We start from the raw sequence: 24,082 nt of genomic DNA on the forward strand, positions 1-24,082 counted from the left end.
TGAACCAAAGTTTACCTTTCTGGTAGAAATACCTGGTGTTCTAGAACTACAGCAGAGCAGCTCTGACAAGAAACCACCAGGGCAGGCTCTGCTCTTACACCAGTTTTGTTCATATCCTGTACTCAAACATGGGTTCATTTTTTTTTAGTGCTGTACAAATTAATAAATCACATCAGTGAATTCTTGCTCCTTGAAAGAAGTAAATTAGAGTTTTAACTCTTCAGGTCATGGAGAAAGACTGAGCTTTGTACTGCCAGACTGCACTTGATGTTTAAACAGGAGACTTAAACAGCAGGAGCAAGTGGTTGAAGTCTTGTTTTATTCAGCTGACAAAGTGGCAGATGATTAATGGCAGGTTACAAACATTATTTTGGTTCGATCACAAGCCCACTTGGTAAGATGGGGAAACATTAATTCTTACACAAATTGTAGGGAAGCTTCCTGAAGTTGGTCGTCATGACAACTCAAAACCAACAAAAATACAACAGATGGTGAAATTAAATACAGTGCAAGGAAACAAGACGGTACCCGTGCTTTGATTTACTGCTTCCAGCCCCTGCCAACAGCTCTGTTTGAACCCTCAGGAGATCGTGGGATTTCTCTCTGGCCCAGAACAGCTGAACTGCCTCCAAAGCTCCAATCCTAGCTCACTGCACCTGAGTTGTTCCCAACCCCACGGCGCTGGCGTACGCCGTCAAGATATCCACGATCTGTTTGGTTTCCAGGGTCATGCGCGCCTCCGTCAGCCAGTCGTGCGCCACCCTCCTGGACTCCCCTCGGAGCTGGTTGACGAATTTGGCCGCCAGCTCCAGGTCTCCGTGCTCGATGCAGTAGGAGGCGTAAGACAGTAACTTAAACGTGTCGAGGTCGTCGGGGCTGAGCTCGGCCGGCGGCTTCAGCTGCTGGGGGTGGAACACCAGCAGCGACTGCAGGTAGGACAGGAAGTACTGGTACAGGCTGTTCCTGGTCTCGTCGATCATGGCCACTCGCTTTGCCAGTTTTTGCACCGTGTGGAAGCGCGCCCTGAGCGCCTCCTCGCTGTACACGCCCCGCGTCAGCGACTCCTGCGGCAGCGCCGCCGTCAAGGCTTCCGTGAAGGCGTTGTCGGCGCAGCTGGCCTTGATGGCCCTCACCGCGCTGCCCAGGGGCTCCGTGGGACTGTCCCCCGTGCCCGACCTCATGCAGTACTTGAGCGCTTCCACCGAGAGCCACAGCTGATGGGCCTTCCTGGCCTGCTCCTCTGCCACTGCGTGACCTGCAAGGGAAGCCAAGAAGGGGCTCTCAGTTGGGCACACGTGGCTTTGAGAACAAGCAGCAAGAGCCAGCCCTCTGCACCTCTGCTTTCCAAAGCAGCCACCCCCTCAGCACGTGCTCTAAAGCAAGTCTGTCCTGTGATGTCTGCCCTGTTCCCAGGGGTCTGAGGATGAGGGAAGAGACGAGGATCTGACTCCATGTTTCAGAAGGCTTGATTTATTATGTTATATGTTACATTAAAACTATACTAAAAGAATAGAAGAAAGGATTTCATCAGAAGGCCGGCTAAGAATAGAAAAGGAATGATAACAAAGGTTTGTGACTGACTGAGACAGTCTGGACAGCTGTACTGTGATTGGCCATTAATTAGAAACAACCCCATGAGACCAATCACAGATGCACCTGTTGCATTCCACAGCAGCAGATAACCATTGTTACATTTTGTTCCTGAGGCCTCTCAGCTTCTCAGGAGAAAAAATCCTAAGGAAAGGATTTTTCAAAAAACATGTCTGTGACACTGTCCCACAGCTTAGAGCCAGAACAAGACAACTTTTGCAAGAACCACCTTGGACTTTGCTCATCTGGGATTTGCTGGTGTGAGCTACGTGCCTAAGCCTGGGTTTAGATGCCCAAGTTTGGGCAAGGGGCATTTGGGGAACACAGTCCTTAAAGAAAGAGGAATTCAGTGCTCACTCTCAACTGCTTGCTCAATTCCCTTCAGCCTGGCATAGGCAGTGTTTATATCCAAGGTGAAGTTGTCAAGCTGTTCCTGAGTAAGGCGTCTGAACTGCATCTCCTGTTCGCTGAGCTTCTCTGATAGGTTCTGAAACAGTGCAATACAAGTAACAGAAACAGCAGGTTAATAACATTTACCTTATTTTAAAGACATTTCTATAAATCTGTTGTCCTTGTTAGGGCCAATGGATACAGTAAATACAATATACCAGTAAGAAACCTTACTGGGGTGAATTTAACAGTTAGTGCACTAGTGTCAAACATTTACCACCTATAGCAAAAGCTTTTCAGACAAGTCTGAATAAAACCTACACACTGAGGCACTCTGTATCACCTCAAGGTAAGCATGCTTCCCTCCCCAGCTCCCATTTCCATCCCCTGGAACATGTTTCAGAACTCTTGTCATATGAAACCTGTGCTTTGCAAGGGTTTGAATATCCCTTTAATTCCCCTAGGAGCTCCTCTCCCTTACCTGCTCAAATTCCACTTTGAGATCCTGCTCCTGGATCTTCAGGACGTCTCTGAGGTGGTCGGTGTGGGCGGCAGCCTGGCGCCGCAGCTGGGTCCGCATTTCGTTCTCCATCACCTCCCGCACCTCCTCCACCTGCACACACACAGGGGTGTGTGACACAGCAGTGTCACACAGGGGTGTGATGTACCTGCAGTGCTCAGCTGTGTCACACAGGGTGCAATGCACCTGCACTGCTCAGCTGTGTCACACAGGGTGTAATGCACCTGCAGTGCTCAGCTGTGTCACACAGGGTGTGATGCACCTGCAGTGCTCAGCTGTGTCACACAGGGTGCAATGCACCTGCAGTGCTCAGCTGTGTCACACAGGGTGTGATGCACCTGCAGTGCTCAGCTGTGTCACACAGGGTGTGATGCACCAGCACTGCTCAGCTGTGTCACACAGGGTGTAATGCACCTGCAGTGCTCAGCTGTGTCACACAGGGTGCAATGCACCTGCAGTGCTCAGCTGTGTCACACAGGGTGCAATGCACCTGCAGTGCTCAGCTGTGTCACACAGGGTGTGATGCACCTGCAGTGCTCAGCTGTGTCACACAGGGTGTAATGCACCTGCAGTGCTCAGCTGTGTCACACAGGGTGCAATGCACCTGCAGTGCTCAGCTGTGTCACACAGGGTGCAATGCACCTGCAGTGCTCAGCTGTGTCACACAGGGTGCGATGCACCAGCACTGCTCAGCTGTGTCACACAGGGTGCAATGCACCAGCACTGCTCAGCTGTGTCACACAGGGTGCAATGCACCTGCAGTGCTCAGCTGTGTCACACAGGGTGTAATGCACCAGCACTGCTCAGCTGTGTCACACAGGGTGTAATGCACCAGCACTGCTCAGCTGTGTCACACAGGGTGCGATGTACCTGCAGTGCTCAGCTGTGTCACACAGGGTGCGATGCACCAGCAGTGCTCAGCTGTGTCACACAGGGTGCGATGCACCAGCACTGCTCAGCTGTGTCACACAGGGTGCGATGCACCTGCAGTGCTCAGCTGTGTCACACAGGGTGCGATGCACCTGCAGTGCTCAGCTGTGTCACACAGGGTGCAATGCACCTGCAGTGCTCAGCTGTGTCACACACTGTCACAGCATCACAGCAGTGACTACTGAGGGTATGTGTCAGAGCAGTGGCACTGACAGAGCCTGTCAGAGCTTAAAGACCTGCTGAGGTCCAGTTTTACAGCTGAGCCTTTTCCTAGGGATGTTAAGGAATTGAACCTCCTGGTTCACCATGTCAGTAACTGCTGGTTACTCAGCAGGCACTTAGTGCAGATACTGAAGTAGTATATAAAAAATACAGTAACATGTCAAATCAAACACTTTTGGAAGCTGGTTTATAAACAAGCTTCCAAACCAAAGAGACTTTACCTTTTCCCTATGTGGCCCTATAATGGCCACACAAGGTCAGATCAAACACTGAAATTCTCAGTGAGGGTGGTGAGGCGCTGGCACAGACTGCCCAGAGATGCTGTGGCTGCCCCAACCCCTTCCCAAGATCATGTTCAATAGGGCTTGGAGCAGCCTGGTGTAGTGGAAGCTGTCCCTGCCCATGGCAGAGGGTTGGAACAAGGCGATCTTGAAGATCCCTTCTAACCCAAGTCATTCTAGGATTTCTTTTGACCCAGTAATCCTATCTCTAACAGGAGCCAAGTAACTTCACAAAGTCATTCCCTGTCTGATTTCACCATTCTAACTTTGCAGCAGTTTCCTTGCTCAACATCTCCTGACAGAACCAGCGGACACAGTCTGCAGCTACGGCAGGGAAGGTATAGGTTGGATATTAGGAAGAAATTTTTCACCAAAAGAATAATAAAGTACTGGAATGCTCTTCCCAGGGAGATGGCAGAATCACCATCTCTGGATGTGTTTAAAAAAAGACTGGACATGGCACTTGGTGCTACAGTCTAGTTGAGATGCTGGAGCATAGGTTGGACTTGATGATCTTAGAGTCTCTTCCAACCTCATCATTCTGTGATTCTGTGATTCCTTTTCATGTTTAGCTTGGGAGTCACCCATGTGAAGTCTCTCACTACCCAGAACATCCCAGATGTCCCTCTGGCCTTTCCCATTAACTCCTCTACCTTTTTGCCCCAAAAATTTAACCAGGTACTTTTTGCCCCGAAGATTTAACAGCTGCTTTATCCACTTTACCTTCTTCTCTTGTTCCAATTCAATCTCGCTTTTGTGACGCTCCAGCGCTTTGGCCACGGCTGCCTCAAACGCTTTTTTATCCTCGAGTTTCTGTTTCTGCAGGGCGGCCTCGATGTGCTGCTGCTCGCGCACGCGCTGCTCGGCCAGCTCGCGGTTCAGCTGCTCGATGCGCCGGTGCGCGTGCGCGATCAGCGAGTTCAGGTCGTCGGTGGACAGCTGGCCAGCTGCAGGGAACAGGGGCGTGAGGGAGGGCAGGGGACAGAGGGAAACTGCTGCAGGGCCCCCCCGCTCCCAGCTGAGTGCTCTGCAGCTCCAAGGGGTCACTGACAGTGAGCTCTGAGCCCTTCGCACTTCGAGCCCTTGGCCTGTGCTAATGCCCACCTCAGACCGCTCTCTGAACTGTATTTTTATTCCAGGAGAGAAATTATCTTGGTTTCTTCCAAATTAGTCCCAGCTGTAATTTACACTTCCATATCCATGTCGCACTCAGAGACTGTCAACAGCTCTGTCATTTCTTGGTTTTTACACCACCACATATTTTCCCCTCTGCCAGCACACAGAGCAGCAGGGAATGCTACTGTAAGGGACAGACAGAATGACATTTTCTCTTCACCAGCCCTCCAGATGAACTGCTCCTAATCAGATTCCTTGCCCCAGATTGTACCTTTCAGGTTTGGCTACTCAGAGGGCAGCACAATTCACAACCACACTGTACCTGGGACAGGAGGACCCAAGCTACCCCTGCAGCATTTGGTCACCTGAGAAGGGCTTTATGAAACACTGCAGCTCATTTTGCACTGGCTGCCAGCTAAATCACCTATGGAAATCTGGGACTAGTTGGGAAAGCATTCCTGCAGGGTTTAAAGCAAGCAAGATTGCACAGTCCCTCAGTCACCTTGTACTGAGTGCTGGCACAGGAGGACTTGGAGCAGTGCTGCTCACTGTCCAGCAGGAAAGCTGACCAGCAGCACCAAGCTCAGCTGTTGGGTGTAGCAGTGTTACAAAAAGATCCATTTGTGGTTTAAGCCAAGTGTGCAACACGACTGGAAAGGGTCCCAAGGCATACCTCAGCCTGCAATGCTCTAGGAATGCCACATTTCACCCTTTGTTGATAACTGCCTGTAACTTAAAGCCATGCCCCACACAAACACAAAGAGAAGAGATGTAACTTTCAGGGGACAAGAACAAGTGACAGTAACTCACCTAAGTCTGTTATCTCTGCAACAGAAAGAAGTTGGAAAAGTTAGTGCACATTCACTACAGCAAGGCAGTCATGCAAAAGTAAAATAGAAAACTAAGAGCTTATCTACAGTGACCTAAACATGAGACCAAGTCCTTAGGAACTCAGGAAGAACAGCATGTGCAGTATAAAAGTCTCTGTGTTACAGGCAAGGTGTAGCCCAAGACGCCCCAACCACTAAAACCACCCTTGGAAACCCACAGATGGACACTTGAGTTCAGCCAAAGCAAGGAACAGAAGTTTGAAGTAGGAAAGTGCAACAGGACGCTGGAAATTTTAGCCTGACGTGTCTAGGATCTTGCAAACAGAAGTAATTGGTCAAGAAACAAACTCCCCAGTGGCAGTGAGAGTCAGGGACCCCAAGTCTGTCCCATTCAGCAAGTCACACAGTAAGAAACGGGGCACATGGAAGCCACCAGGAGCTTCCCTTTCCTCCCACAGAGGGGCACGGATCACAAAACCCGAGATTTTCTCCTGTGCAAGGAAAGACAGCTCCATCCCCAGGAAGCCTAAATAAGTTGGGTTTTTTTCCAGAACTAATAACACTCCAAAAGCAAACTCCACAAACAATTTGTTAATTTCAAATATTTTCCCCACAGATACTGGGCGTGAGGTTGGCTGTTTTTTAAATGAAAACTGAACATTCCAAAGGTCTGGTGTATTCATTTAGCCAGGAAAATTATTTTGTGGACTAAGGTCCACATTGATAAAGCGTAAAATAGCATTAAGAAAAACTGTTGTAATTTACTTTAAGAAAAATATTAAGGCAATACTGACACCATTTTTTTCAAATTACAGTTACTACGTCTATAAAAAAATCTCTAGATTTTTTAGAAATAGAGCCTTAACAGCTGCCTCTGAACACATCAGTCAGAAAAGTCTGAGATCACTTAGCACATTTATGTTAAACCCTGACTGGAAATATCTGTCAGTCTGGGGTTTTTAGGGAATGAATTTTTTTGAACTACCCCAGACAGTAACTGTTCCATGGACATACCACACGTGGGTTCCTGCAGGAGCTCACCCACAGCAATGGTGAACACACACAATCCACCTCCTGCAGCTCTGCTTTGAAATGAAGGCAGCTAAGGAGAGCAGGGGCACCGGTGGCAAGGAGCGTGCAGGGAGCAGTGCTGGGGCTGAGTGACTGCTCACGGCTGCTGTGCAGCCCTGGCTCTTGCTACAGGTGTGTTACTGTGTCAGGGCAGAAATAAATGTACTGGGGCAGCAGGGTATAAACAATGAAACCTCTCCCTTTCAGTGATGATGTAGAAAATTCAGGAAGTTCTTTATCACCCTGTAACAACAGTGTTTTATAATACCTCTAATCACAGAGTCAACCAAGTATTTGATTACTGATTAACATCAGATTTGATTGAAATCTCAAATGATCTGACTTCCTTCCTGAAACACCAGGGAGGGGAGAGATGTTCACACAACCAATATGACATTGACCATACAAGAGCTATGTTTTGTGATCCTTCCCATACTGATTCTCTTCACAACACCTGCTTTAGATTATTTAACTGAGTTGTGAAATCATTTTCACTTCAGACCAACCAAACACTGTGAAAATCTGAAAACTGGGATGGTGGACATTGAGTGGTCATGCACAACACACCACAGTGCAACAAGCACAAGGTGACCCCTCTCCAAGGGCAGACTTACTCATCCCCTTCCAGCCAGGCTTCACGTCAGGGGTGATGCTGTCCAGCTCCTTCTGGAACTCCTCTCTGGCTTTGATCACCAGCTCGTGGTACTGAGCCACAATCTTGGCCTCAGACTGTGCTGCCTGCACCTGGAACAAACAAGGGAGAGATTCATTTGTTTTTCAAGGCAAGAATTGAAATTGAAGGCACAAATCATTTAAAGCCAAGCCCTGGGATACTGGCACATATCAACTCCCAGCCCAAACAGGCAAACTCACCTGGGAGAGCACCAAAGCCCATCCTGTGATATTAAACCTCTCTTACACAATAATTATTTGCTGGAAGTTTAACGAATCCATTTTGTTTTACAGGCTCACAGTAACCACACAGCCAGTCTGTAGCCTGGACAGGACCAAGAGTACCTTGAATTCAGTTTATATCCTAAACACCTCCAGCTCCTTCTCTCTGCTCACAGCCATCACACAGGCCCAGTAAGCCATGCCTGTGATTGCTGCCATCCTCAGTGAGTTCTGACGTTCCCACTATCAGGCTACATTCACTCCAAACACACCTGATGAATTACCAGCTGTCCTGCAAAGGGAGATAAACTTCACCTTTACATTTCTTTCCCAGTCTTCTGTGCAAAGTGATTTACCACCAAGTCATTAGCACACACTGAAGTTCTCCCTAACCTTGTGGTGAATTACCTCAGAGTCAAGTGAAGAATTACAAAAACAGAAAGGACTGGGACCATCAAGACACCTGGAGGCCCTTTTAAGACAGAGTTCAAGCTCTCATGAAGATCTTGCCATGACTGATTACTGGCAGTATAACCAGCTCAAAGCCTGAGCACAGCCACAAGAGGATGGATTAACAGTTCACAATGCACTGGAGTGGTCACAGCACTGAGCCTGTCTGAGCTCACAAAGTGTTTGGACAACACTCTCAGGAACAGGATGGGATTCTTGGGGTGTCCTGTGCAGGACCAGGAGTTGGACTCAATGATCCTGGTGTGTCCCCTCCAACTCAGCACATTCTGTGAGTCTATGAAACACCTCACCCCCTGCAGAGGAATGGGTGGTCTGCACAAGCTGCCAAGGAGCCCCCACTCTGGAGGCAATTATAAACAGTCTGAGCAAGCTTTACCTTTTTCACCACATTGTCCAAGTCCACAATCATATGATGGAGATTTTCTTCTGCAGCAACAATGTGAGGTTTGGCTCCTGCCAGCTGAGACTTCTTGGCATTCTCAATGACACACTTTGTCTTCTCTAACTCCTCTCTGGAAAGAGAAACAGCTGCTGAGTGTAACAGACAGGGCTTATCACTCAAAGAAAACTTACTTTATGTTGTTGGTATTCACAGGAACAACTACTGGGTAACTCTACTGGTGCTTCCTATCTACCAACTCTAAGATGCTTTGACTAAGGATTACTTTTTTCCCACAGCCTGAAACCTAAAGATGTCAGTGTGGCTATTCCATGTACAATGACAATTATTTACACTGCAATTAGTATTCAGGATTTAGCTGGAGGGAAGATGGAAGTTCACTGAAAGGAGTTAGAATTAGTAAAACTAGAATTAGAGATTAAAATTAGGTTAGAATTATACAGCAGACATTTCCAGCAGCAAGGAAACATTTTTAATATAGATGGCTTACGCTTGCAGAAGTGTTTTGGACATGGTGGCTGGTGGAGATTAATGAGGATGGGAGAGAATTTATAGGGCTCTGTAAAGATAATTATGGGTTTTTGTAATTAGGAAAGAAATGCTTTCCTCTAGCACAATTAGAAATCAAGGAAAAAGTGAAAAAATGTTCCTTTTCCAAATCCATTCAAACCAATGGAGGTTTCCAATGACCTCATTAGAATAAGGAACAAGCTTTAAAATAAGTAAATTAAGAAAATAAATAAAAGCAAAGATCTCCAGGAGAGCAATAGAGAATGAAAGCTGCTGCATGTGGGGTTTGCATTAGCTTTGTTTTAACAATAAAACCTCAATTACACCTCCCACTAATTTCAGTCAGCCCAGCAATATCAAAGATAGGAGAAGTTTATAATGTGATAGCAGCCATGCTGCTTCAAGGATGATGTTGCCCTCTCAGCCTTACAAGCATCAAAGGGTTTCCAAATTTATTTCTAACCTCACTACAAGGGCATCTTGGAGATACTGTTTGTCATTTTATTTCTGCTCCTTCAGTGCCCATAGACCACACTCAGGGCACATCTACAGACCCCAGGGTGTGAGCAGTGCTGCCATTCAGAATTCAAGTTTTTCTTAGGCATGTGCACAGTAAAAATCAAATTGCTTAAAAGCAATCCTGTGGACACAGGGAACTGCCAAAGGATGCTGCAAGGTTTAAATTTTTCACTACAACTAAAAGAAGTTGGTGATGTTACTGACTCAGTACAGAGTGCAGTCATGGACTCATCTTCAAACAGTTTGGGTTGGAGGGACTTTAGAGATCATCCCACCCCCTGCCATGGACAGGGACACCTTCCACTGGAACAGGTCACTCAGGGCCCCATCCAACCTGGCCTGGAACACCCCCAGGGATGGGGCAGCCACAGCTTCTCTGGGCAAACTGTGCCAGGGCCTCACCACTCTCACAGGGAAGAATTTCTTCCTGATATCCAATCTAAATCTGCCCTCTGTCAGTTGAAGCCAATCCCCCTTGTTCTGCCTTTGTAAAAAGTCCCTCCCCAGCTCTCTTGTATCCCCTTTAGGTGCTGGGGTGCTTGAAGGTCTCCCCAGAACCTTCTCTTCTCCCGACTGAAGAAGAGATTTACAATACATTTATTATTAACAAAATTATTCAACAATAATACTAAAAGGACTGTGGGGTTTTTTTTTCATCTTACTTGAACTTACCAGCACTCTATGTTAGTACTAAGGAGATAAATAAGTTCTTAAAAAGAACAGGACTGTTTCAGACTCTGCTACAGGGAGGTTTTTGTGCACAGGCACCCAAGGTTTGCACGTATCAAATTAAAATGCTCGTGATAATGAGTTGATTTGGCACAAACAGATCATTCAATATGAACACAGGTGACTCCATACTTTCTAGAAACTCAGCTCTCACATAAGCAATGTAACTTTTTACTCCAAGACTTAAATCCAGCAACTCACTTGGCTTTCAGGAGGGCATCAGCAGCTTCATCCACGGCTCTCCTGCGGTCCTTGAGCGCCTCCTCCAGCGTGCGCCACTGCGAGGATTTCTGCCCGCAAGCACCCTGGGGAGCACAGACTGCTCATCAGGGTCACTGCAATCCCTGAGCAAGGGTTACCCACACTGGGAACCTCCCCCAGCACCCTGGGGAGCACAGACCCCTCACTTGGTCACTGCAATCACTGAACAAGGGTTACACACACTGGGAGCCTCCCCCAGCACCCTGGGGAGCACAGACCCCTCACTTGGTCACTGCAATCACTGAACAAGGGTTACACACACTGGGAACCTTCCCCAGCACCCTGGGGAGCACAGACCCCTCATTAAGGTCATGGCAATCACTGAGCAAGGGTTACCCACAGTGGGAGCCTCCCCCCAGCACCCTGGGGAGCACAGACCCCTCACTGGGTCACTGCAATCCCTGAGCAAGGGTTACCCACACTGGGAGCCTGGTCACTGAACATTTCCCTCAAACTGAGCACCACTTTTGTGTTTTTCAACAGCACAGCTGGAAGCTTTACAAGTGATGTTTCTCTTCCAACATTTTGTTTTGGTTTTGTTTGATTCTTAATGGGTTTTCTTCCTGAGCCACAGAGCTTTATTCACCCAGAAGAGCTTACATGACAATCACTGTATGGTGCACAACCTATAGTGGGGAAATCTCCACATGTTTTACAATACTTTAATACTTTAAATTGCTTTTAAACTTAATACTTAGAGTACCATAATACTTTAAAGTTGATTTTAAATTAAGTTTAGTTATTAAGCTTAAAAGCAATCTCTTAAGGCAGTTATTTTACTAACTACTAGATTAAGTCTTGAGTGCTTGGTTGGTTGCCCATGTCCCTGCTAATTGATTAACAAGTGAATTTTATCTCTGCTCCAGAACTGAATGGGCAGTGGCAGACCCACACAAACTCTGGCATGAGCACACCACAAGTGTTATCACTTGTACATCCCCCTCCTATTTCCTGACAAGAAACAAACAATCCAGCAAGAGGATGTTGGAAAAGGAAAAAAGCTCAATGGAATTATTGGGGTGGACAGCATGATCTTAACTGGGTAAAGAGTCTTGGGAATTAAAATTAATTAATTAAAATACAGAGTGAAAACTACTAATGCCTTAACTTGAATTTTCTTCTTGCGAAAAGAAAATAGAGGAGTTGGAAAAAAACCCCCAACAACAAAATTCAAAATCACTGTGTTATTTGACTATACCACATTTCACAAGTGGAAAGGTGAGTTAAAACTGTGATAAAGGCATTGCAAGAAGAGATTCTAAGTTTATTTTTAATTCAGATTAAAGTTTTGCTGAACCAAATGAAAAATAAAATTGTCCCCACTTGTCCAATTTACCTCAGAATCATCCATGGCATCCTTCAGGATTTGGGAATGGGCATTCACTGCTTGCACAGCTGACTGCTGAGCAGTGATAGCCTGAAGGGTCACACGAGCAGTTGCGTTTAGGGCTCCTTCTAGAGTTGCTGCAAGGGCTGGGAAAAAAAGTTTAGTCAATTAAACAATAAAGAAGAGAACTTTATAATTAGTAAAATAACATGTTACAGCTTCTAAGTCTCTTAAATTATTTTCTATGATCTAAAAGGGCTGGGCAGTTTGGGAAATAAACAGCAGCCCACAGAGGATCACCAAAATGCTCTCCTCATTTAGAGGAGAGCAAAACATCCTCATTACTGAGGAGAGCAAAACACCAACCAGTGAAAACCTCTCCCATGGGACTGCAGGGGGTGCAGGTACATCCCACGTTCACTTGTTCTAATGGCTCTGGAAACAAATTTTCATCTCTTCCTTGAACCTTGAAGTCTATTCCAACCTTACTTTTTCCATAATTCTTCAATTCTCAGTTATTTATGAGTGGGTGGAAGAAGCTTCACCACCACTCCACATCCAAGAGATGTGTCAGGAGCTTAGGATCATAAAGCCAGTGCAACTGCACAGTTCTGTCCCATGCAAATCACACAGGGACAGTGACAGTGTGCACTCACCTGATACCTTCTCTTGCTCCTCTTTGTCTTGCTGGGCAAGCCGGGCAGCAACTTCTTCTGGGGGCCGTTCTTTTACAGCATGAGAAGCTTCGTGTTGTTTTCCTGTTCAGAAGTAAAAAAAGAGTCAAACTGCTCAAGTGGAGAGTCCAAATTAGTGTACAGAGGTTACTTGTAGGGAAGTAACTTTATCAAAACTGATTTTTGTAGTTGGTATCAGTTTCTGTTCAAAACCATGCTGGAACTACCTGAGGAACCTTTATATCCATAACTACAAAGGCCAGTCTCACAACTAAAGTCAAGGGCATGGACACCTCACATGCATCTGGAGATTTTCCACTGTCTAGTTACAAAATTACACAAGACTCAGAAGTCAAAGGCAAAGCAAGAAGTGAGAAACACTTACAGAGCCAAGGTTAAATTCCAAGTGAATCTCCCTTCTTGCTTTTTCTCAGTTCTCCTCCAGCATGCTTACAGAGCCCAACCAAAACAACAAAGGATGAGTGAGAAGGCTATGGTGGATCACAATTATACTTCTTGCCTACAAGCATTTAAAATGCCTTTAAGAGTGAGAATTGACCTAATTAATGCTCTCAAGAAAAACAGCAAGTTGCATCTGAACTGAGGAGAGAGCCCAGAGCTCTGAGCCTCAAGCTGCAACAAAACCCATCAGGTCACCTCTGAATAATGCTGATGTTACTCTGCAGTAGGTACTTAACCCTGGCATGCTTTCTATGAAATGTTCATAACTAAAGAATTAATATAATCTAATCTCATCTGGAAGAGACCATCATCTCAAGGCCGGTGTCTCTTGTGGAGTTTAACAATAAACACAGATTCCTCACTGGGCAGAGATGCCCCACTGAACAGCAATCACAAAGCCACCAGGAGCAGAGGCAAACTGCAATGTGCAAGTTCAGCTCTGCACAAAGGCAGGCTCTGCTCTTGTGCTCACACCTGCACCTGTCCCAGTCATCTGCAGCTCTCACTGTGCCCAAATTCTATTAACACACAATGGAAGTTTTCTGCACAAGGCACAGAAACTCACACCTTTCAACACTGACAAATACCAACACAGAAGCAAAATGCATGCACACGAAGCTAGAGGATTTGGGGTTTCTTCACTGTATTCACAAGGTTTTTGTCACCTTCTTCAGTCTGTATCTCCGGAGCTGGCACCGACACAGCTACCCCTGTTGCAGAGATGATCTGTGCTGCAGCCTTGCCTGCTGTTAAACACAGGTGCAGAACACAGCAGTTAGTACAGCTGGGGAGATGGGCTCCATGTGCCACACAACCATGGTACAGCACCTTCAGCCAGGGCCTGCTGAGCTGCTGAGGAGGGGTTAAACCAAAGCTGCTGGGAGAGGGGGCCCAGGAAAAGGGAACCTCACTTCATGGAGACATGCTGGGATGGCAGCTGTGACTGGAGGGCTGCAATGGAAGGATGAAGGCTCTTTAGGAAGGCCTGGCAGGGCAGACAAGGAGTGCAATCACCCTCTTTGTCAATGAAAACTGGAGTGCATGGAGCTCTGCCTGGGAATGGATGAGGAGCCAACCAAGAGTTTATGGGTCAGGATTAGAGGGAGGGCAGGGACAGGTGACATTACACTGGGGGTCTGCTACAGGCTGCCTGAGCAGCATGACAGAGCAGATGAGACCCTCCAGTGGGGGAGCAGCGTTGCTGAATAAGGGTGACATCATCTCCCTGGATTTCAGAAACATTTCCACTGTCTTGCATGACATCCTTATCTCCAAACTGGAGAGGTATGGATCTGATGGATGAAGCACTCCATAGATAAGGCACTGGCTGGATGGCTGTGCTCAAGGAGCTGTGGTCAGTGGCTCAATGTCCCGTGGACACCAGTGATAAGTGTGCTCCTCAAGGCCACTGTTGGGAGCAGGACTGTTAGACACCTTTGTTGGTGACCTGGGCAGTGGGACTGAGGCACCCTCTGCCAGGTTTGCTGATGACATCCAGCTGAGCTGTGCAGTGACATGCTGGAGGGAAGGGATGTTCATCCACAGGGACCTGGACAGGCTCCAGAGGTGGGACTGTGTGAACCCCATGAAGCTCAACAGGACCAAGTGCAACACCCTGCACCTGGGTCAGAGCAAGTCCAAGCACAGCCTGGGGAGAATGGAACAAGAACAGCCCCGGGAGAAGGATTTGGGGTGCTGGTGGGTGAGGGGCTCAACATGACCTTGTCCTGTGCACAGGCAGTCCTGAAACCAGCTGTGTCCTGGCTGGAGCCCCAGCAGTGTGGGCAGCAGGTCAAGGGAGGAGATTCTGTCCCCCTGCTCTGCTCTGGTGAGGCCCCACCTGCACTTCTGCATCCAGCCCTGGGCCCCCACTCTAGGAGGACATGGAGCTGATGGAGCCAGTCCAGGGGGGGCCACAAAGATGCTCAGAGGGCTGGAGCCCCTCTGCTGTGGGGACAGGCTGGGAGAGCTGGGCATGATCAGCATGGAGAAGGCTCCAGGGACACCTTCAATCACCTTCCAGCTCCTACATGAGAGCTGGAGATGCTCTACAAGGGCATGGAGTGACAGGAAAAAGGAAGGGCTTCACACTGACAGAGGGCAGGGTTAGATTAGACATTAGGAAGAAATTCTTTATTGTGAGGGTGGTGAGGCCCTGGACCAGGCTGCCCAGAGAAGCTGTGGCTGCCCCATCCCTGCAAGTGCTCATGGCCAGGTTGGATGGACTTTGGGTCTAGTGGAAAGTGTGCTTGCCCTTGGCAGGGCGTTGAAATTAAATTATTTTTAAGCTCTCTTCCAAGCCATTCCACGCTAAGTGCTATAATATAATAACAGGGCTATAAGACTTAATTTTTTCCTCTGTAGAAAAATATTAATTGGATATGGATGTTATTATTTCCAGAAGATGATTTCCTGGATAAACAGCAACAAGATATTAGTTACACATACACAGAGCCATTAGATAAACATAAAAAGACATCACAAGTGCTCCTCTCTAAACAAGCTCCATTTGATCTGGCTTTACAATAGCCCAGTAATTATCCACAATTAAGTATCTTGTGCTTTCAAGAACACCTGAAGCTCTCTTCCTGCTGAGTCTCACACCTAAACTATGAGGGTTACTAATTATTTATCTCAGATTCTAAATTAAATACATTTCTTAAAAAAAATAGGGGGAAAAAAAAGCTAAAGCCACTTAATGCAAATGTTATGATTTGGAAAGAAAAAAAAATAATTCTAAGAAATTACAATATTTACCTTCAACCATTCAAAGGAATATTTTAATCTACTTTACCATATATGATACAGGAGATCATAAGGTCATTTGCTCCTTTGTATATGACATTCTATAAATTTACCTCCTTTTTCCTCTGTAGGAGCAGGGCATTCTGGTTTGCTTATCTGAGATTTGGGAGCAGGCTGTTTAGACTCTTTCATTACTTCTGCTACAGATGAGATCTTCAGTGGACCTTGTTGTATCTTGAAAAGTCAGAAATAAGAAATATCATCAGTTTTTCCAACAGCTTGGATGTCACCAATTCCAGTGTAATGGAAAAGAACCTTCCCATATCCAGGTGTTTGTACCACAAATCTGAGCTTCAAAGTGCAATTTAAAACAGCCATATAATGCCTTGATTTTTAATTCAGAAGGAATTTTTACAATTTTCTCCTCTCCAAAAATGCAGGTAGAACTGTGGCAGTCTTCACTATAAACAAATTTTTATTAAATTACGTATAAAAAACAAATAGTTTCATGCCCCAAATATTCCAAGCACTTCTGAGTGTGCTGAATGCAGAAATCCCTAAGTTTGGCTCCACTGATTTCGTTTTGAAAGGCCTCAGATGCTGATGGTTGGGGCACATAAACACTCAAACACAGAGTATTGTGACATTTTATGATATTAATCCCTTAATATCCATTGTGGAAAGCCACAAGTTAAAAATAAAACCATCTGAGTTAGAGCCATGACTGGGGAGTTGACAACTCTGCTGATCAATCTGGTTTGCAAAATTCCCTGGGAGGCACCAAGAGCTTGGATGATCACACAAACTGTAGCTAAAACAAGAAGAGGGAAATTTTATTGACTGATATTCCCCCACTCATTAAGAACAGCTTTCTTAAAATTCAATTAAGAATATTTTGAGTTTCCCGAAGGCCAAATGGCTTCTGAAAGCTCAAAAAATCCATGGCTAGAGCAGATTTTCAGTATTCTTGATTACTGGGAAGTGTTTCCTTTCACATGGAGGAGCACAGAAACTTCCAGGTTTCAATTTCCAGAGTTGTGCCAAAGGCAGTATCAGATTTTCCCTTCTCCAGGGTAGTGCCACTAAGATTTTGAAGCATGATGCTTATGCCTGGCTCTGTATCATTCAAATCTTTACTTATTCAAGAATGTTCTCAGTTTTCTTTAAAGTAAATTCATTTAGAGCAAGTTTTGTAATTCTGCTACACCACTAACTACAGTAAGCCTCCAGTAAAGCAGTTAAATTCCAGCCTGACACCTGCCTCTCTCTCTCTCCCCATTTTATTTTTGAGTACAAGCAGAGCAGCTATTCAGTTGGGATTCTATTAGATTATTTTACTGTAAATAAAAACAAGTTTTACAACCCACACACCACAATCATGACATGGCAATGGGAAATGTACTTTTGCAGCACCAAGTAGGAACTGAATTTGTAATTATTAAACCTTAATTTAAGGAATCTTAATTCTTTAACTTTTTTAATTCTTAGCACAAAGCAAAATTAACCAGAATCTGAAACCTAAGTGCAGACACTCTTTAAAAACCAGAGAAGTGGATGTGTGGGGTGGATGGGAGACACTTACTGGTTTCTTTGGCACTGGTGTGCTGGAAGGTGCAGGGCCAAGTGCCATCTGGAAGAGTTTGTCAGAGTAGGGAATGGCCTTCTCCACGCTGTCCCGGAACTGTCTGTCATAGCTGGCATACAGGACAGTCCCACCTATCCCTCCACCCACAAACAGCAGGCCCGCACCAATGACTTTGCCCACGGAAACACTGAGGAGGAAAGAAGAGTGAAAGGGATGTAAATTACATAAATGAATAAATTACATTATATGGCAAACATCAAACAGTTTGTGAGTCTTCAGCTTACAGCTGGGGACCACCTCTGTTCCAGAACCTGCTTTAAATCACCTTCAGCCTGGTACAACACTGCTGAGTGACTAACCCAAAGTAAGATGCCAACCCACAACTTCCCTGATAAATACTGATCATCTTCATTTTCTTCATCTAAATCTGACTGAACCAAACAAGGAACACACCCCATGAGAACAGGACTGACTCCACACAGAAACCCCACTGCCAGGAGGCTGCTGTCCTGTGAAAGCAAGGAGCACCCCCCTGTTGGTGAACACAGAAGCAGTGCCAGCCCAGAGCCCGTTACGTACCCGGAGTCCCCGTGCTGGGTGGCATATCTGCGGTGCGGCCGCGAGGGACGGAGCGAGGCTGGCACACAGCAGCTGTTCTGTGGGGAGAGGCAGGGTCAGCGGGGACACAGGGACACATCCCCCTCCAACAGGAGCACTGGGCTCTGAGCAGGGTCAGCAGGGACACGGGGACACATCTCCCTCCAACAGCAGCACTGAGGGGAGGCAGGGACACAGGGACACATCCCCCTCCAACAGGAGCACTGGGAGAGGCAGGGACACAGGGACACGGGGACACATCCCCCTCCAACAGCAACACTGGGCTCTGGGCAGGGTCAGCAGGGACACGGGGACACAGGGACACATCTCCCTAGAACAGCAGCACTGAGCTCTGGGCAGGGACACAGGGACACATCTCCCTCCAACAGCAGCTCTGGGAGAGGGTAGGGACACAGGGACACAGGGACACAGGGACACATCTCCCTAGAAGAGCAGCACTGGACTCTGGGGAGGTCAGCAGGGACACGGGGACACAGGGACACATCTCTTTAGAACAGCAGCACTGGGAGAGGCAGGGACGCAGGGACACAGGGACACAGGGACACATCTCCCTCCAACAGCAGCACTGGGGGAAGGCAGGGACACAGGGACACGGGGACACGGGGACACATCTCCCTCCAACAGCAGCACTGGGGGAAGGCAGGGACACAGGGACACGGGGACACAGGGACACATCTCCCTCCAACAGCAGCACTGGGGGGAGGCAGGGACACAGGGACACGGGGACACGGGGACACAGGGACACGGGGACACAGGGACACGGGGACACATCTCCCTCCAACAGCAGCACTGGGGGGAGGCAGGGACACAGGGACACGGGGACACAGGGACACGGGGACACGGGGACACATCTCCCTCCAACAGCAGCACTGGGCTCACTGGCTCCATTGCCACAGCCTCAGTGTCTCTGTACGACACCTGTGACCAGCACTGGACTCTTTTCTGGGAACACATGTGCAGCTTCCAGGTTCAGGGCTTTTTAAAAAGTCAGGAAATTCTTTGAAAAATGAATTGAAAATTTGAAAAATGAGAAGGAATAAACCCCAACCCCAGCTTCTTCCTGCATTTATTTCACTGATTGATGTGCTGGGCAGTACAACTGGGTTAGTTTCAGATGCATTTCAATCTCACAGACTAAAACAGCTCAGTGTGATTGGGGTAGAACACAACAACAGCTGTTTAAATGCTTAAAACTACTTTTAATTCTTAAGATATACAAGCAATTCTCCTTAAACTTCCAAACTACTTTTAATTCTTAAGATACACAAGCATTTCTCCTTAAGCTTCCAAACCAAGACCACTTCTTTAAAAGAATTAATAACACATACACTTTCCAGACAGACATCACATTATAATATAAATTAAATTAGTATATGAAGAGTGATATTTTATTATATTTACTTAACAAGATCCACACTATCAAGATTTTTATCTTCTCTGAAGGACTGGTTAAGCTACTCTAAGGCTACAGAAGAAAACACACTGTTGGCCTCAGAGGTTTTTTTTCTCCACAAGGGAATTACTAACAGGGAAACACAGCACTCATGAGAAATCAAAGTACAAGGCACAAAAAGAACTTTTCCCACAGCTGAGGTATTTTTCCCATTAGGGAATTTTTTCTTTAAAAAAGAAAAAACTGGGAGATGCCTCACTACAACATAATCCCCAAAGACAAGTTTCTCTATTTCCTTTTGCACATGGCAATAACATGCACAACTCCTGTGGTTTAGGCCCTATCCCTGTCCAACAGCACAGACAGGAAAAGGCAGGAACACTGCATTCCTATTCTTTCCACAAAGGCAGCCAAAACGTTTTTAATTAGCAGCAGGAGCACAAGGACAGCAGGAGGAAACCTGCTCCTCACCCCTGAGACCTCCAGGAGCCCTCACTGGGGGTGGTTTTCTGCATTGTGATGGACAGAAAGGGCAACAAAATAATAAATATATTCTGTAACATTTTTGATTTTCTGACTTCACTGCTCCAGGAGCACTTCCTGAGGCTTCACTGCTCCATTCAAGGGGAATTTCATTAATAAAAGCCTCACAAATCATTTGGTTACCAACTTCTGAACCTACCTACCACAAATGATTTTGTTAACTTCTGAATGTGCTCCTGACTCTCAGCATGTCCCTATTACACCATGAAGCACAGGAGGAGCAAATAATCCAATATTATACATACAGCTCAATCCAGTAATTTATATTTCAGCATTTATATTTCAGCATTTATATTTCATACACCAGGAGGGGTTTTTTGGAGGGATTACTGATTTTAGTCCAGATGATGTTTTGAGATCTCTTCCACGCTGGACTGTTCTAGAATTAGCCAAATCCTCATTTCTATTGATTTTTCATGCAGATGAGAGGAACCAAATCACAGGCTCTCCATCTCTGGGACTCTCACACATGTAGCAATGGCAGCACTCGAAATTAAACCCAAAACAAGCCCTCACCAACTCCATCTTTCAAGTCACTGCAAGAAATTTCCACAGCTGGCCAGTGGAACAGCAAATGAAAATCTCTAAGTACCCATGTCTTATGAATAGAAGCCAAATTTTTCCTCCCTCACATCCAAATACACTACTACCTCCAAAAATCACTGATTTTTTTAAAAAATCCATTTTTAAATAAGTATTGCTCTCTTTTGACCACCATAATAATACTGCTTGTATTTGCTGTACCACCATAATATAGAAATCAGCAGGTCATTTCGAATCTCCCCTTTGCAAAATTCCCAGGACTTTGTAAATTTTCACACCCTTGTCATTTATTTGTAATAATGCCTAAAAGAATTTTGGGGAAATTCATCACATGTGCTTTATTGTGCCCTTCAAAAGGCAGAAATAAATGACTTTCTGTCCTGCAGATGACAGAAAACTCTTTGGATGAGGCAGCATGGACACAGCAAGGGCACTGCAGGGCAGCTGTTTCTATTTCTTCCTCCTCCTCCCTCAGCTCTACACGATTTTTGTTTCACTCAACTTTTAAATACTTATTATTTTGCATTCATTACCTACTATTTAATCACCATAAGGATCACTTGGCAGGGCACATCACACCTTCACTCTGGTTAATACTATGAGCCCCAGTGATTCAAGGACATTTAAGGATATCCAAGTGAGCTCACTCTGGCACAGTGCTCAGGGCAAGAGCAGCATGGCAGAACATCATTAAACAAATGAAATCTGCCCTGCAGGTTTATACTTTATGTGTAATTTCAAATAACCATGGCCAGGACTCCAGTTCAGCCTCCCTCAGGCACCAGGCTCGAGTGTCCTGATCCAGAATTTCTGTAATGTGAGATTTGTGCACTTCAGCAGAGAGAGCAAACCAGAAACTTCAGAGAGGTTTTTCTTCATTAAGACAGAGATTGGGTACAACACGGACATCTCACCACAGAACTCTGACTTCCCATCATTCAAGACTTCTGCCAAATATCACACTTTTACTAAAAGCCCTGTTCATTTCACAGAAAACTTCAAAAATACTTCAAGAGAAAAGTCTCTCTGCAGCACTGCACATGTATCAGAAAACATTTCTGAAAATGATAAACATCCCCTTCTCTCAAAGCCACTTCAATTGTTAAAAGTTTAGTGATGCTCCACACACAGAGCTCATGGTAGGAAAGAATGAATAAAGAGCTCACAGAAAGAATGAAAGTAGGAAAAATGAGTAACAGGAAAGAGGGAAGGAAAGAATGAATAAAGTTTTCCCAGTCTCCACCACGAACTCTCTGGTACAGATAACAAAGTTCAGAGAGTGCTGTGGCATCTCTGTGTTTGCAGAGTCCTTAGGGATGAATCCTGCCCTGTGAGGGTGCTGTGGTGCTTGCCCAGACCAACTGAGGATGTCCAATCCCTGCAAGTGTCCATGGCCAAGCTGGACAGGGCTTGGAGCAGCCTGGGACAGCGGGAGGTGTCCCTGCCCAGGACAGGGGGTTTGGAATGAGAAAGTCTTAAGGTCCTTTCCAAACCACTCTGTGACTCTTTCACCAAATATTTATAGCCTGATGACCAACTTCCAGCTGCAAAGCACCACCCTGGCTGCTCTGGAGCTGTACACTCATTCCAGCCATTCTGTTAAAGCCAAGCACATGCAAACAGCCTCAAGTGATAAATGTCTGCCAAAGCCTGGTTTCTGTCTTCTCAGCTTCCAGATGAAACTTTCCACTGCCAGGCAAACCCAGAGCCCTTTTTCAGTGGCCATCAGGTGACCAAAGGGCTCTCCAGCCCTGGGGAGCAGCAGAGGAGATGCAGCTGCTGCAGCTTTAGAGGGTAAAACCTACAGCTTCTCCTTTGCTAAACTGTGTGAATAGAGGGTAATGAACACTGGCATGGAAAACAGGATATAAAAATGATCTAATCAGGTTATTTTTTATCAGGAAGCTGAAACACAATTTGGGGCCTTGGTAAAGGAGCCACCCTCACCTATAAATCCTCGTGGCTTCCTAAAGTTGGCCTACTGCTTTAAAAGCGCTCCAGAGCACATCACCATCCTTATCTCCGCTGATAAGGAGAGGCAAAGGTCCAGAACACGCAGCACGAGTCCCAGGGGCACTTCTGCCCTCGGCCCCGCGCGTTGTGTCCCACTGTGCGGACAGAGGATCTCCTCACACAGGAGCGCTGTCATCGCTCGTGTGCCCGCGCCGCACACCGGGGCGGGCCGGTCCCGGCGCTCCGGGAGCCGGCCCCGGCGGGTTCCTGAGGGGCTGCGCGGGAGGGAGGCCGCGCCGGGGAAGGCAAGGTCACGTCCTTCCCGCCGGGGAGCGCCCGGCCGCCCATCCACGCCCCATCCGCGCGGAGCCGCCGGGCTGTGCGCGTCCCCACAGAGCTCCCGCCGGCTCCCGGGCCATGCCCGCGGCTCCCCGCGCTGTCCCGGGCTGGGGGCCGGCAGCAACGGAGCGGAGCTGCGGGCCCGGCGCGGCCATAGCGGCCAAGACTACAGCCCCCAGCAAGCAACGCGGCACAACGCCACGCCATTAAGGACTAAGAGTCCCGGCGTGCCTTGCGGCGGTGCCTCATTCCGTCCCGCGCTGTGCTGCCGCGGTGCACGCTGGGACTGGTAGTACTCCCCACCCACCAGGGCCCGCCCCCCGCCTCCGTTGGCGGCCGCGGCCGCCCGTCAAAGGCTGCACAGCCAATCAGGGCCCGCGCGTGCCGAGTCATTCAGCGCGCGCCGAGCCACGGTCACAGGGATTCCTTCCTCCCCGCAGGCCCGGCCCGGCCGCACCGGTCGCAGAGCTGGTTATAGCGGGAGTGGGTTGCGGGACTCCCCGGGGGGACGCTCACCTGCTTGGCCGCGGCGAGCCCCGCTCGGCGGCAGGCCCGCAGCATGGCTCGGTGCGGCGGCCGGCACGGCCCGCGGGAAGGCGCCTTGCGCGGGTCCTGCCGGCGCCGCCTCCGTCCCCCCTTCAGCGGGCACTGCGCCTGCGCAGGCGCTCCCGCCCCGCCAGGGGGCGGCCGCGCGTGACGGGTCTCGCGTGGCCAATGGGAGGGCGGGCACGGGCCGCGCGACGCCGGCGGGGCGGGGTGGTGCCCGCGCGCGGGGCCGCGGGCGCTGAGCTGAGGTCGCGAGCTCCCAGGACCGTGTGGGCGGGGGCGGAATAGAATAAAATAAAATAAAATAAAAATAAAAATCACAGAATGGGTCAGATCGGATGGGACCGCAGTTGGTCGTCTGGTCCAGCCTCCCTGCTTAAGCAGAGTCATCCCAGAGCACGCGGCACAGGATTGCAACCAGACAGCTCTGGGGTGTCTGCAGTGAGGGACACTCCGCACCCGCTCTGGGCAATGTGCTCGGTCACGGCACTGTGGGGAATTTCTTCCGCACGTTCAGGTGCCGCTCCTGGGCATCAGTTCTGCCCCTTCCCTCTTATCCCATTGCCCGGCACTGCCGAGCAGAGCCTGTCCCTGCTCCGGGCACTGACAGTGTACAAATA

The 24,082-nt window shown here is 47.7% G+C and overlaps 1 protein-coding gene across 1 annotated transcript; it reads right to left on the bottom strand.

Annotated features, from left to right (window-relative positions):
* Window positions 1–297: 297 nt before the first annotated feature.
* On the bottom strand, window positions 298–23,493 carry IMMT (inner membrane mitochondrial protein). The gene is made up of 14 exons (XM_054293222.1): window positions 23,433–23,493; window positions 18,107–18,183; window positions 17,525–17,714; window positions 16,056–16,176; window positions 13,863–13,943; window positions 12,718–12,819; window positions 12,071–12,207; window positions 10,675–10,778; window positions 8,692–8,827; window positions 7,565–7,694; window positions 4,657–4,880; window positions 2,462–2,593; window positions 1,948–2,077; window positions 298–1,255 (listed from the first exon to the last, which is right to left on the bottom strand). The coding sequence occupies exons 1-14, from the start codon at window positions 23,475–23,477 to the stop codon at window positions 648–650; spliced, it is 2,217 nt and encodes a 738-aa protein (XP_054149197.1). The 5' UTR covers window positions 23,478–23,493; the 3' UTR covers window positions 298–647.
* Between the last annotated feature and the right edge of the window lie 589 nt (window positions 23,494–24,082).

The sequence above is a fragment of the Melozone crissalis genome, unplaced genomic scaffold, assembly GCF_028551555.1.
Source record: "Melozone crissalis strain CALT ecotype California unplaced genomic scaffold, PUWL_Pcris_2 ptg000132l_1, whole genome shotgun sequence".
Taxonomy (NCBI): domain Eukaryota; kingdom Metazoa; phylum Chordata; class Aves; order Passeriformes; family Passerellidae; genus Melozone; species Melozone crissalis.

Bases quoted from the DNA above. Each gene is read 5' to 3' on its own strand.
- IMMT (XM_054293222.1), bottom strand. From the start codon at position 23,477: ATGCTGCGGGCCTGCCGCCGAGCGGGGCTCGCCGCGGCCAAGCAG. The intron at 13,944-16,055 runs GTAAATTTATAG...TGTGTTTAACAG, and splicing joins TCCTACAGAGGAAAAAGGAG to CAGGCAAGGCTGCAGCACAG. The intron at 4,881-7,564 runs GTAAGTCTGCCC...TGTTCCCTGCAG, and splicing joins GCCTGGCTGGAAGGGGATGA to CTGGCCAGCTGTCCACCGAC.